We start from the raw sequence: 15,514 nt of genomic DNA, 5'->3' as shown, positions 1-15,514 counted from the left end.
ATAGATTGTACTACAGTCATCCGGGAATGATGGAAGGGCAGCTGCCAATTTTTTTTCCAACTGACAGGAAGAACTGAATCGATAGTCTAAATTTAGACGTAATTGATAAACGTCGCTAGGTACGCACCCAGTATCTTTAAGCATTTGCGGGTTAAGAGGGGATGGCGGGCAGGTGTTCCAAACTAGTTCGGAAAACTTTTTTTATATATAGTTTATATACTTAAATAAATTGATTTACCTCTTTATAAATATTAAAAGGATAAAGATTTGGTTAGGAATCATCACCTTCGGTCAACACACCTCTATCTTCCATACAAAGCATGACCATTTCCGGTCAATGCACCGCCATCTCCAGACAAAGAACCGCCAATACTGCTACCTGTGTTTGATGTACACCAATAGTCAGAACCCCATGGATCGCAAAAACAAATATTTTCATCGTAATGGAAGGATAAACCAGGAGCGCATACGAGGTCTGAAGGAGAGATGTTTGATCCGGGGCAGATTTTTCCACTGCAGAGAAAGTCGTTTCCTTCTTGCGTACAAGTGCAAGTATTGCAGTCTAGCCAGAATCGCTGTCCTGGTTCACACCTCTTCTTCTTCTTCATGAATCTAAGGCCTCGAACCTAGAACAAGATCAAGCAAAGAATTCTACATTACCATCTTCGGTATTATTTAATACTGCTTACATAATAATATTTGAAATCTTGCGGTAGGTGGGTACTTTCACAAATGTTTGGTGCTAAGTATTGTATGGAGAGTTTGAGAGTGAACAAGTTTGTATGTGAGCTCCGCAAAAAATTCTCAACTGCCCCCAACCGTTCGGAGCCATCGGAAGTATGGCGTAATCGAAGACAGCGTATCGAAGACAGGGGTGGGGAAGTGCCTGGCTTTTCAGATCTGGTCACCAAACACGTCTACAGCCAGTTTAAGCAAGGTTTCGATTCTGAATGGAATGGTCTTTCACCAGGGCGCTACTGAGAGTAACTACCAATATGTACCAATATTTTATACAGAGTGATTCGAGTTTGCATCTAGTATCCGCTGTTCACAAATGTTTTTTTTTATTATGATTTTCTAAAATAATATTTCAAAACTAGTTGCCACATTAAACTTAGGTATGTATTATTTTGAAACTATTTTGGCTTCCTATACAATACGTCTGTTTTCCTGAATGATATTTTATCTTATTAAAAAAATCCATTATTTCTAACAATATAAAAGAATGAATAAGTAATTAAAAACTCTTTCATTTTTACTTATTTTTTAGGCCATGGAAACTATTTTCAGCGCGGAATTTAAATCACAAACTTTGGAAATTTCAGTTATTTATTAAAAATAAGGCAAGTGCCATTGTATTGTATAAAAAATTAAAATAAACAAAAAATTGTTGGGCTCGGGGTCCAATGTGTGGGATTTAATTGGTTCCTCATAAAAAAAAAACTTTTGGGACAATTTTTTAATCATCGTAGGTACAGTTTAAAACAATTGCTTTATTTGGGAATTGCTTTAATTGGAAATATGATTATTATAAAAATGGTATGATTATTAAGATACAGTACGAACAATGCTTACTAAATTATAATATTATGTGCGCTTAAATTAATTTTTGAAGCAATATAAAAAGCATGAGTTACATGATTTTTTTTAGTTGAATCGCATTCTGAGGGGAGTAAAAAAGTGCTCTTTGTCTTTCCACAGCCAGAAAAGATGTCACCATTCTTTCATGACAGTTTAGATTAGAGATAAAAGACTCCGAGATGCCTTATTACTCTTATCTGACTTAGGTTCAAAAAATATAAAATGTTATTTAAAGTGTTATATTACTTACTTTTTTTTTAAAAGATAGCAGCCATCTTTTTATATTTGAAGCACCAAAACCACGAAAAGAGGACTATCCACATAGAACAAATGGTTAGTAAAAAATTAAGGACGGATCATAACATCAGTTTTAAAAACAATGATTTGATACTCGTAAATCTTGTAGCTAATAATGGCATGTTGACACGAGCCGAGGTCATGGGGGGTCTAGTACGATCAAATTGAAAACATAACAATGCCGGATCGATAGACTTAATTTCCGATGAATTTATATCAATATATCGAGCACGGTTGCGCCATCGATATCCGAACCGATATTGACAAGAAAAATAATAGGAATATGTTATATGATGGCAACATTGGCGCATCTGTGTATGAATTGACATTTCTAAACGTCAGACAGCTACGTAAAAGTTATAAGTACCTACTAATAATTGAAACATCAACTTTCATATACATTGGCAGTCCGCATGTACTTTTGACTCTGAAAAGGGAGTTAATTAATTCATGAGGTATTTAGTCATAAGTCATAACATAACTAACAACTTTTGTTTCTCCAAGCTGGAATGGAATCAATTTATCGCGTCTTACGTGAATTAATTAAGTATATGTATCGTATATACGATTTATTTCAATTCTAAGAGCTCAGTTAGTTCACCTCCATTCAGATCAAGCCAGTTATTTTGCATAACGAACGATATTATCTATGATAGCTTGTCTGACACCTTGGAGACCGCGTTGAAAGCATCGGATTTTGTGTATATACTGTCGGAATCAAAGATATAAGTGGTCGGAATCATATTCTGACATTGTTGACAGATTTTATCAATATCATATTGATACAGGGGCTTTATCGATCTACCGTGCTAGATACCATGGAGGAAATAATACAGGGTTTTCCAATAAGAGGTGTTATTTTGAATAGCCCGCTATTTCGGTAGATGTTACTTTTGAAGCTGTCATTTTTTGACATTTGACAAGTAGAAACTACGCCATTAATAGAAATGGAACGATACACGCTTCAACAACGCATTGAAATTATTAAAATTCACTTGAGTGAATCAAATGCAAATCATCTTGAGTGATGAGGCCCATTTCCACCTCGGTGGCTTCGTCAACAAGCAAAATTGTCGCATCTGGGGCTCGGAAAACCCAAGAGTTATTGTTGAAAAGCCTCTCTATCCTCAACGTGTGACTGTTTGGTGCGGTTTGTGGTCCGGCGGAGTCATTGGACCTTACTTTTTCGAAAATGAGGCTGGAGCAACAGTTACGGTGAATGGATTGCGCTATCGAGAGATGATTAATTATTTTTTATGACCGGAATTGGATGGTATTGATCTGAACAACGTTTACTTTCAAAAAAACGGCTCTACGTGCCACACAAGCAACTAAACCATTGATCTTTTACGATTGAATATCAAAATAACACCTCTTATTAGAAAACCCTGTATAATGTATACCTATTTAATGTTTCATCCGTTTCATCGACGGATGTCAACTTACTGTCAACGTGCATAAAGGAGAGTTCAAAAGAGTTTTTTGTACGCGATTACCGCACTAGAGTTTCAACTGTTCGAAGCCATTAGGACTAAGACATCCTCAATTGAGGGTAGATATGTTATGAGGTTGAAGAAAGTGTCTACATGTGGAGGGTACGGAGTTATGAAAGAAGGATGTTAGGAGGTAGGTACCTATTGGAATTCCTTAACGCCACCAGGCAGCCACAACCCAGTAAAAAGTTAGTGTAAAATTAGTTAAAGTAACATTAAAAAACTTAAATATATGTAATTGTTATTTAACTTATTTGACATACCTCCGGCAGATTGTAAGTAGCTAACGAGGCGCCTACGTCAGCTTGAGCTGAAAAGAAAAAGATGAACAAGTTAGTTCCAACCTAACGATAAGAAAACACAAAGATTACCAGTCAGTAGCGCACATTTTAATGTACAGTAAAACATTAGCTACGTCAACAAAACGGCAGCACAATTTACTAAGCCGCCCCCAAATAGCAAGTACTAAATTGCCCACTGAATTCACTACTGTAGTAAATCAAAAAATTCTGTAACGGGGTTCTATAGGTATGTAATTGATTTTTAAATTTCTGACACAAAACTGTGTTTACGAAATACTAATAGGATGGAGATCTACAATGTCAGTGAAAGTGAGACAGAACGCTGGGCTATTGGGCTAATAAGTCAAATTCACAAATTTAACCACCAAACTGCACTAAAAATAACATATGTGAAGAAAAAGTTTTAAAAAATATCATCCTCGTTATGAAAGTGTCGGTTTTCTAGAAAGTGAATCAAAAAATACAGAAATTGAAAAACCAAGATTTTTTTAGTATTATCCTAGAATTCCGCTACAACAAACCATACGTCATCGGTACCCTACTTTGTAATAAGGATGGACTTTTAGTGCGCCGCTTGGAGGTTCTGCGCGTCATAGAAATAGTAAAAAAAAAAATTTGTAAAAATTACGTCATAAGAAATCGTCCACAAAGAACTACCAGGCTGCTGTTCGGCAGACCGAGACATTCTTCATTGGGAAGATTTAGACAAGAGTTATTTGCTGGTTATATTCATGTACTCGATGACGTAAAATTTTGCAATCTTTATGCTGTTCCTGCGAAAAATCCTGCGAAAGTTCCAGGCTGCCGGGTGGCAGTCCTATTTTTCTCTCATCTACCAAATGATCCCTTTCGTAAGAACCCATTCCCGTTCACGTACCTCGTGACGTGATTTTTTACGAAAAAAATCGTTCACCATTTCCAGAGTGCGCGGAACCCTCCAAGAGGCGTACCGGCGGACCAACTTTTTAAAGGCTAAATAATGTCCATTTTCACTACAAAGTAGTTTCATCTGTCTACCCAATGGCGTAGGGTTTTTGCGGGATCTTAGACTATATCCATAACTTGTAAAAATACCTTGTTTTTTGTGTAATAAAGTATATACTTAATTCACAAATAATTATAACAAAAATTATTTTAATGCGTAATGTCACCGCCATCTGTATTTAGGTTCCATGATAACTCAACACAGTGACAATTCAGCACTCACTTAAAAAGTGATATAAAGTCATTAGAAACGATGAAAATTTTTTTTAACCTAACCTAACCTACTTAACCCCGTTAATAAAGATTTTGTTTCATCACTTTCTATGACTTTATATAACTTTTTAAAGATATGATGAATTATCATTGTGATGATTTATCCGGTCACCCTTTATTTATGCAGGCCGTGCTGTAGAAAATGAACTGACAGTTAAAAATACATATTGTGTTCTGGCTTTTGCACTGTATTAGTACGTATATTTGGTAGTTTAGTTAGTATGGGTTAGTAGCAGGGATTAGTACTACACCCTGCTTAACTCAGTGCAAAAGTCCGATAACAGGTCTCTTTAAGAGGAATCTACAAGCCAAAAATGTGTATATTTTTGGTATACCTTTTATTGTAGGTAATAGGCATTTAAATCACTTGACAAACGGAGTCTAGAAACGTTCGATTTCAAGCACAAAACCGGTTTTTATTTATTTTGTAAATAATTTTATAAGATAATAATACGGCTTGCATTAATAAAGTGGAGGTGGTAACGTACGTTCAATTGACCTTTTGCAGTTTGTTTCACGTGTATTTTTAAAGGATCAATACAATTTTCATTTCAGAATTCAGGATATATAATGATTGATGGCACTGGAGTGATTTTTTCTCTGAAAAAACATTTTTAGAGATCGCTTGTCATAATGTGCCATGTATAAAGAACCTAAAAATATGGGATAAACGGCGAACTATGGGTGGATTCATTGGCTTTAAACCGCAGTAAGCAGTTTTATATGTTTTGATATTAATATTTTGAGGAATTGTATTAATTAAATAATATGGTAAATGTATATGCATGACACCAATCGCTCCAGTGCTTAAAAACATTCTTCACAGGTCTGAGAGACCTGGGGTAGGTAGGTAGTAAGTTTTAGTTGTAATATTGTAAAATTCTCTAGTTTTTATTAAAATTTGTGTGTTTATGTATAAGTTCATTATCAAATTTATAATCTATGAAGATTAGTAAAGAGAAGTCCTAATTTATGTTACTATGATTATGGATCTCATTTTACAAATATGTTGGTTTTACTCCTTTTATCTTCAGTTGATGGAGAGATTTTGATTTGACGCCTTTACAGACAATAAATCTAAAATCAATTTTTACCCAAAACCAACGGATGATTGATATTTCACCGATAATTTTCAGATACATTATTTTGCTATATATATGTTGAGCCTGGTTTAAGACAGTTTTAACCAAACAAACGCCATGGTAATTAGTCAAATTTTCCATTGTTCTGTCCTTACGCGCCGCGTAATACTAACACCGCATTTATAAGTAAGGGTTATGTATTTACATTTAATCATTTACTGTCCCATATTTCTATATATTCTTACTGGAATTTTTTTATATATTACTGCACCTTCTATTTTAAAGCAATTATATTGTATCATTATTATTTGTAATAGTATTGATACCCGAGAATAGATATTTCTCTACCAAATGAGTAATTAAATCAGTTAATTAAAAAGGTTGTGTAACATATTATCAATTTGTATCTTTGCTTAATAATTTCAATTTAAAAAAAAAACGAAAAACGTAGTTTTTTGGGAGATATATCATTTTTTTTTTCATTTTCTAGATTCTTATATTCCATGAAGTGGTGAATCATTTAAATTTACTGAATTTAAAGTTAATGTTCTTTATACAAATAGAACGGCGTCATATGCACCTCACAATTTTTACCTCATAAGGGTGTTTCAAATAATACCTGGCTTTTATAGACTTAGAGACCTTGTAAAACCATACTAAAAAAGGGAGATGTATCTCTCAGCCTGACACGGCCAAAAGTATAATAGTGATTTGTTTTTGGGGTATTATGCCGTGTTGCGCTATCTCTTTCTTTAGCCAACGTTTCGGACAGCATTGCAGTCGTTTTCGTGGTAAATAAACGCAAAAAACCACTTAAAATTTTTACGTTAATGTTAGCTCTTAGAGGGTTGGAGCTGGCAGCATATATGTATATGAATTCTCATCCACCGATAATTCGGAACACGAATATTTCACGCTGGATTTTCTTGCGAATATTACACCATTTGAGTATGCAACACCAATTTTAAAATTACGCGCGGAACACAAGGATACTTTATTTTATTTAACTTTTTATTTGGGCTGAAGTGTTAAAATAGAGTGAAAAATTAGACACAAAGCACATCACAATTATTATTCCCAATTTTTTTTTTAAATAATGTTTTTTTCACAAATCTTCGCCAATAAAACTCAAATCAGAACAATAATCATGGTAAAAACAAAACTAATTCTCTGTTTTACCAAGACAACGCCACAATCAACTCAGCCTAATTTTTTTGCATCATTTTTTTAGATCTCTTATTTTAAATTCAGAAATATTAACTTAAACTAATTTGTTACTAATTTTGTATTATCTTCTTCTTCAATGATTAATATTCTATTGATGGGTATAACCTTCAAAAGTTTATTCAAAAAGTTATTCCAATTAAATATAAATAATAAATTACCTTGTGCATGCATCATTCCCAAAAAAGCAAAGAACAAAAACGCCGCCAAAAGAGAAATGTTCATTTTGAAAAAGATTTTCTCACAAATCTGCACTGAACAAAGATTTCAACTTCGGAACGCGTTTCCCGAAGTCGCGAGAAAACCCCGTCCGGAGAATGGCCAAGTGTTACGGGGAATGTCGTTCGTTATTCCACTTCGGTAGTGTTGAATACGGACTACTGACTACTGACTATGGAGGGCGACATGCACTTGTTTTATAGGAATTCTACGTGGCTGACTTTTGAGCGGGTATTCAATTCTCAAAACTAATGGACCGATGAAGAATTCGATTGAAAAATACGATGTAACAAAATAAATAAAAACCGATTTAGAAAAATGATTAGGCTAAGGAACCCCAGTCCATTTCAATTATTATTTTTATATTACCTTCTAGCTTCTATAGTTGAAATAATTTTCAAAGCTTTAATTTTTCGATTCTCAACGAAACGCACCAATCCAAGGAGTGTCAGTATGACGTCACAATTCACAAAGCGCTTACTTTTATTTTCGACAGGGTAAATTTAATAACTATATATGTGTTATTATTCAGTACTGAGACTTTTTTATTCATAAAATAAACCGCATTTAATCGAAGAACACATTAAAATAAAATGTTGACATCTCGTCTCTATTGTTATTGAATTGTACCAATATGTAAAGTTACAGATATGCCGCAGTCGATTAATTTTGATCTCTAATTTTTGTATACTTTACAGCTCAAACTGAAACCGACTCATAAAAGTCGTTCTATCTCCTTTTTGTATTGCAGTATTCGGAAGAGACAACACCACGCTTTATATATGCATCCAAAAGATTACCTAATTCTTACAAGGGTTTGTAATATATTCCAAAAAGTCAATAACCCTAAAATGTTGCATGTGTGCGAAAGATTTGTCAAATTTTGAGAATTTTTTATTACTTATGAAACGAAACAAAGTGAAGTGACAACAATTTTTATATTTTATTTGTGTAATTTAATATGTTTTAAGCTTCATATAAAGTGGTATTATCTACAATTTACAAAGAAAAAAACAATCGGTAAGCGACCTCTCTTTTTCCTATATTTTTTTAATCAGAATTTTAATACTTATTACATTTAATGTCCGTTTGTAATATTAAAATCTAAAAATAAATTAGATCGATTATTTTTTTTGTTTTATCGTTAACTGTACGTAGGAGGCCCAGACATGAAATAACTTCCTTGAGGCATAATATATTAGCTTTGGGGATGCTGTGAAAATGGTGCACATTGAGGACACAGGACCATGAAAATAATGGTTCCATGATAACTCAACACAGTGACAATTCAACACACCTTTAAAAGTGATATAATGTTTATTTATTTTTTATTATTTATTTATCAATATAAAGTTTTATTATATAAAATTTTCGACATCTGTCTCACTAGGGTACACCTGTGTCGAGACAGACGTATTCAGGTACTAAAAGATTACTTACAAAGAGACTATTATAAAATTATTGAATCTACTATTTTATTTTGTAAGTGAATTGTTGTTACTCTTTACGTGTAATTTGGTTTACATATGTTTGTGATAGTGGGACGCCCAATACTTGTTATCCATTTCTTTATTTCATGTTTGAATTTGGTCATTGACTCTGTTCGTCTAATAGTGTCTGGTAGTATATTGAATAGTTTGCAAGCTATGTATTTAAAATTTCTTTGCCCGAAAGTCATTAGAAACGGTGAAAAAAAATTTTAAACCTAACCTAGCCTACTTAACCCAGTTAATAATGTTTTTGTTTCATCACTTTTCATGACTTTATATAACTTTTTAAAGATGTGATGAATTATCATTTTGATGATTTATCCGGTAACCGAAAATAATATGTGTATCAAACTTTCAGAGGGGGCCACGTCAGGTGTCAAAACATGACAGAACTTGTTCTGAATGTCAGAAATGTTCCTTGTGCAATGATGGGGCAATTAGCCAGTATTAGATTGAACTCGTGACGCCTGGATGGGTATCCGACGCATTTGTCCACTAATGTACTAGCCGGTTAAGCAGATATGTTTTAAAGGGTTCCCCTTTAAATAATACTAAAAGATATGCTTTCAGAAAATACTGAAAGACTTCCGTCTAAATGTTGTTGGGATCCTGACTTTCTGAAAAACAAAATCGAAAGCATTTATTGGTTTGCACCCTGACCTAGAAAAAAGGTTGCCTGCTGCGCTCCAACAAATTATCGACTCCCTTCGCTCTCGTCACTTACCTATTCCAGTTGGGGATGCCATAGTTCCACAAGCTCCGAGATTATTGAGGAACTGGGACGTCTGTTTATATCTCTGTAGGTAAATAGCTACATAAAAATATTAAATTATTATTTCACCTTTCCAAATGCAAAATATATTTTCATACCATACTATTTATGACATGTGAATTTTTTTTTAATAAAAATCACATTTAAAATTAAAATCACGTATTAAAAAGCATATAATTTTCAAAAAATTTCAATAATTCACCAAAATCTTGGGACAGAAATCCACACATACATTTGGTTTAAATGCCCTGACTTCGACCAAGGAATCTATTTATTTTATTATCGTATTTATTTTTATTGTTTAAACAATATATTTTTATGTCAATATCGAAATTCAAATAAATTTTCTATTCATTTAATTTTTCCATTTTATATTTATAGCTTGTACATATGAACCAAATTTATTTTGAATCATATTATTTATATATTATTTTTATTAAATAAAATAAAATAATTTAATACAATGAGCTAAAATAATAAAAGAATAGTTTTACCTACTACGTATTTACTTCACGTCTTATACCCAAAGGTGTCATAACAAAGGGTAGGCAAATAAATAATTAATGTTTTTCCCTTGAAGATGATGAATAAATCAATATATATACAGGGTTTTCCAATAAGAGGTGTTATTTTGAATAGCCCGCTATTTCGGTAGATGTTACTTTTGAAGCTGTCATTTTTTGCAATTTGACAAGTAGAAACTACGCTATTAATAAAAATGGAACGATACACGCTTCAACAACGCATTGAAATTATTAAAATTCACTCGAGTGAATCGAATGCAAATCATCTTGAGTGATGAGGCCCATTTCCACCTCGGTAGCTTCATCAACAAGCAAAATTGTCGCATCTGGGGCTCGGAAAACCCAAGAGTTATTATTGAAAAGCCTCTCTATCCTCAACGTGTGACTGTTTGTTGCGGTTTATGGTCCGGCGGAGTCATTGGACCTTACTTTTTCGAAAATGAGGCTGGAGTTACAATTACGGTGAATGGATTGCGCTATCGAGAGATGATTAATGATTTTTTATGGCCGGAATTGGATGGTATTGATCTGGACAACGTTTACTTTCAACAAGAAGGCGCTACGTGCCACACAAGCAACGAAACCATTGATCTTTTACGATTGAATACCAAAATAACACCTCTAATTGGAAAACCCTGTAGTATAATCAAAGTCACTATCCGCGTCTGTCCGTTTGTGTGCATATTTCTTCTAAACTATGCAACAGAGTTTGGTAGGGTTTTCAGTATCATTTAGAGAATTTCTTCCAGAAGGTTTATATACAGGGTGTCCGGTGGTAAAGTGCAGTAACTTCGGGAGGTGATTCTACGTGATCGTAGGAGTAAAAAAGATAAATAACTTTTTCCGAAATTCCAAATTTTAGATGTACTTTTAAGCTAATAACGAAAAATTTCTCCGACGTGCCTAGACGGCATTATTTTTTTCGTCGTTGCCAAATCTACATCCCGCCCCCCCCCCCGGTAACTAATCCCCGCTACCCCCGGCACCCGAATTCAGTCGGTCAGCTGGTAAACTGTCCCCCGCACCCCCTCCTGCACCCCCCGCTATTAGTAAATCGTGCTTTGAATGTAATGTGTCACAAAATTTGACGGGCGGAGTAAACAACTTTGAAAATTTAATTTATCTAAGAATTTTTGAATTCGTTCACTAGATTTATTGTTTGTTCTCTGCGAACTTTTCATTTGGTTTGAATTTTTGACAGATGTGAAGAGAACCCCGTACAATTTAGATGTCGGTACGTGTTTTAGAGGTATAATGGTTATGGTGCTGATATTATCAAAATCAAATTTTATAATATTCTTATTATTATTATAATTTACAAGTACAAGTATATTACATTGGATTTATTAATATAGACGTTGTACATTATAATGATTTATGATCAATAAGATGGATCAAGGAAAAAAATATTTATGAGATGTAATATTTTTGGTATGCCTCGTTATTCTGCTGTGTCATTCGTGTGGAATACGTTTTTTTTAAAAATGATTTTCGGCTATGTAATCATTGTTTTTTCTCACCTATAAACACTAAAATAGCCGAAAAATAATTTTTTTTGGTTTTTTTTTTTTTTTGAAAATGCTCAAATCAAAAAACTTTATGTTTTTTTGGGTTCCCCATGTGGTGTAGATTCTCCAGTTTCCCGCTTGTACTACGAGTTTCCGGACACCGTGTATAAAATACATGTATATTATATTTATTGAAAGCAGAGAAAGTCGAGCAACGCCCGGTACACGTCAGCTAGTAATAAATAAAATAATGGTTAGGTAAGTATATTAAACTGCAACTTCTTCTTCTGGTGCACACTTTAATGGAGGTTGGCTACTGTGTACTGAAGGCTGTAGACAGGAAGGAAATTCTGCCCCAATAGTGTACGAACACAAAGAACGCGTGTTTCGGCTTTCAGATTAGCCGGCGAGTAAGCGGCCGACTGTCGCAGGCGAGCCGACAAGAATGTTTGTATCTAAACGTGTGAGAACGCACATAGTGAAGGCAGGTTCAGATTTGTGTCCGCGCGCTGGCGCGCCGAGAAGCTTTACCGGAATGAATTCTTAATTCCTACTCGCCGGTGTGGCCGGTTAGCACCGGTTAGTGAAGCTTGTTTTGGAAGCTAGTGTCAAAACATAAATAAACAAGTCCTGTCAAAATGAGCGACTTACTAATTACTGCTGTTTTTAACAAATCGCCGATCTGGGATAAAAGAAGTTTACATAGCAACAAAAATGTTGTCGTCAAGGATGTTGTCAGTAAGGATATGAATGAAAACGGTACAAACTAAGAAAATTTCATAATAACCTCAAATGTCACGAGTGAAATAAGGTATTTATTTATTTATTTATTTATTTAATACATGTTACATTGTTTCGAAATTTACATAAAGTAGATATAATGAATCACCATACTAGGCGGCTGCCTGTTTCATGGTGACCAATTGAGTGTAATTACTTTGTATGAAATATGAAATCTAGTGTAAACATATGAAATAAGTAACTGTAGATGAAGCTAAAATTTTGGAAAAATTGTAATAAAAAGTAGAAGATAGAAATTAGAAAGGAGAAATAAGTAAATTAGCATTAGATTGTAAAAATATATATTTAAAAAATTGGTATATTTAAAAAATCTTTCATTAATAAATAAAATTCAAAAATTCACCATGACTTTTTCTACTACTATTAATTGGATGAATACCAATTGTTTTATTTCAATTTCAAGAAAGAATTCTACAAAAGTAAAAAATCTTCTTCCGACGAGCTTGACATTTTGTTAAAACTGACAGCTGCTATAAGGCTACCGCGCAAATGGCGCGGATTTAACCGGCGTTCTATGTGTCCACAACTCGGCGCCTATCTTCTACGGAGGACTCAGGCACTGAGTGCTGGTAATCTGAAAGCCGAAACACGCGTTCTTTGTGTTCGTACACATAGCCAGATACTTCTCAAACTTCATCCCCCCCTACCAATTGAGGATGCCAGAGTCCAACTTGCTCCGTGTGGTATCTGGTATCAGTCCAGGGTCGGCCCTACGCAGACGCAATTGGAGCAGTCCGCTCCGGGCGCTGAATTGCCAAGGTGCCAAAGCGCTGAAAATTCCTAACACCTAACAGTAGGTAGGTACTAACACATAACCCTTGAGATTATTTTTCACAAAACGGCGCTACAGAAAAATAAAAATCAACGGAATATTGTTGATTTCAGAGATCACTTACCAAGGCGTCTACTGGATTTGAACAGGGGCGCCGTTTGGTTTAGTGCCGACCCTGGGTATCACATGCATAAATTAAAAGGCCGGGCTATTGAAAACAACCTTCAATATTCTTACAACCTGTGGTTTGAATGGTGACGGGACAACTCATCAAAATGACATTTCAACACACCCGTAAAAAGTGTTATAAATGTATGAAAAGTGATGAAACAAAAACTAGCTTAAATAGGTTACATATGAAACTATTTAACCTAGTTTTTGTTACATCACTTTTAATGACTGTTTATCACCTTTTAAAGGTGTGTTGAATTGTCATTTTGAGGAGTTATGACTGCTTATAAGTTTTGAATGCTTCAGAACTAATTGAGTATCCATTGTTTTCTGTTAATTGCCTTGCCACACTGATCTGTCTAGTAGGTATTTCTCGAAACATGTTAAACGACAGATTGCAAGTCAATCAATGTTTATATTGGTATTGGATTTACCCTTCAACTTCCCACAAAGAGCAATATTATTAAATTTATTGGGCAATAATATTGTTTTTTGCATTGTTAACTCGCACAGTTTCAAGAAATTATTACAGGAATGTATTATATACCTATTACAACAAAGGCAATTTTATTAGACAACTAATGAATTGTTGAAGACAGGGACGAAATTAGAGCCAGTTAAAATATCGACACCCAGCGCATTTGTAGGGTAATCAATTATTAGCTATTGAATTATTGGAAAGACAGATCCGAAATTACAGTCAGCTACAACATGACCACTCAGCTCATTTGTAGGGGAATTAGATATTGGCGATCCCGTAACTATATTATATTTCTGTTTCGACGACAGTTCAGGTGTGGAATGATTCCTCTCTTCTACATGGATCTGTTCTAAGAGCCAGGTTCACCCATTCCTTTCCTCAAAAAGACCTGCCAAACAGCAACACCAAAGATGACACAGCATTGAGTTACATCATAAGTATGATTACCACTATGTCAACCTTTGTGGTCGTGGGGGAATGCTCTCAATCATGAATCAGGAGATCGCGGGTTCAAATCCAGGTGTGCGCAAGAAAATTTTATTTAATTAATTTGCATTGTTCCACAACTAATTCATAAAAAATATATATATATTACTAGCTGTATCACGCCACTGTGGCTACATCCAGAACTTTTAAGAGCATTCTCGAACTTTGTAGACTCACCGACACACTCAGTTTGGAACCTTATAGAACCTTCTTGAACTTTCTCCTTCTAGAGCATTCAAGAACCTTCATGAACTTTCTGGAACTTCCATACTCACTGACACAGTCGGCAGGCCCATTCTGAAATAATCTAAAGCATTCGTGGCCTTCCCATAACAGAGCATATTATCGTCACCCACTCCAACCTAACTAACTTACTTTCGATGTGACACGAAGAGCTATCTACCACAATAACCACCGGTGGGTTCATGGTGGGTTGCAGTGGCTGGTTATGAAGAAAATTAGGCATGTAGGAAAACATTGGTTTCTTTTTATAATATATATTAAAATATTGTATTTATATTTAAGCAGGCAGCATTCTGCTGATGTGCTCATATCTAATTTCCAGAGATGTGCTTTATTTCAAATAAATCCATTTCAAATGGAAATGAAAAATGGGTATTTTCCATTTTACATTTTAAATGCTTTTCTCAATGCATTTTCCATTTTAAATGCTTTTTTGCAACATTCTTCCTATTATCTCCACTCATCTTTTTTTCATAAGCCCCAAATATCAGTCAGTCCTCAACCTCGCTACGAGAGATAATTTACATTTGTCAAGTTGCTCCCTGGTAGGAGCCCTGGCAATTGAGTGATACCATTACAAAAAATACTGAACATGGGGCCATGACACTGTAATATTAAATGTTAGATAGCAGTTTCTATGTTTTTACGTTGGCAACATTAGTCCTGCGCAATTTTTTTGTGGTTTCATAATCCGTAGTCGTGGTGTTTTTGGATTTACCATCATGTAATATGTTTGTTCTACATTGATGTCCATTATTAAATGACAAAATTGTTTAAAAATTCTATAATTATTTTAATTGTTTGACCTGAG

The 15,514-nt window shown here is 34.4% G+C and overlaps 1 protein-coding gene across 1 annotated transcript; it reads right to left on the bottom strand.

Moving 5' to 3' along the window:
- Positions 1 to 302: 302 nt before the first annotated feature.
- Positions 303 to 7,430, bottom strand: LOC149417394 (uncharacterized). The gene is made up of 3 exons (XM_089640582.1): positions 7,398 to 7,430; positions 3,635 to 3,681; positions 303 to 626 (listed from the first exon to the last, which is right to left on the bottom strand). The coding sequence occupies exons 1-3, from the start codon at positions 7,411 to 7,413 to the stop codon at positions 303 to 305; spliced, it is 387 nt and encodes a 128-aa protein (XP_089496708.1). The 5' UTR covers positions 7,414 to 7,430.
- Positions 7,431 to 15,514: the final 8,084 nt, after the last annotated feature.

Source organism: Hesperophylax consimilis, chromosome 15 (genome assembly GCF_061612785.1).
Source record: "Hesperophylax consimilis isolate HC1 chromosome 15, BYU_Hcon_1.0, whole genome shotgun sequence".
Taxonomy (NCBI): domain Eukaryota; kingdom Metazoa; phylum Arthropoda; class Insecta; order Trichoptera; family Limnephilidae; genus Hesperophylax; species Hesperophylax consimilis.
This window is presented reverse-complemented; position numbering and strand designations above follow the sequence as displayed.

Coding starts and splice junctions, on each gene's coding strand:
- LOC149417394 (XM_089640582.1), bottom strand. Junction 627..3,634: donor CTACTTACAATCTGCCGGAG/GTATGTCAAATA, acceptor ATCTTGTTCTAG/GTTCGAGGCCTTAGATTCAT.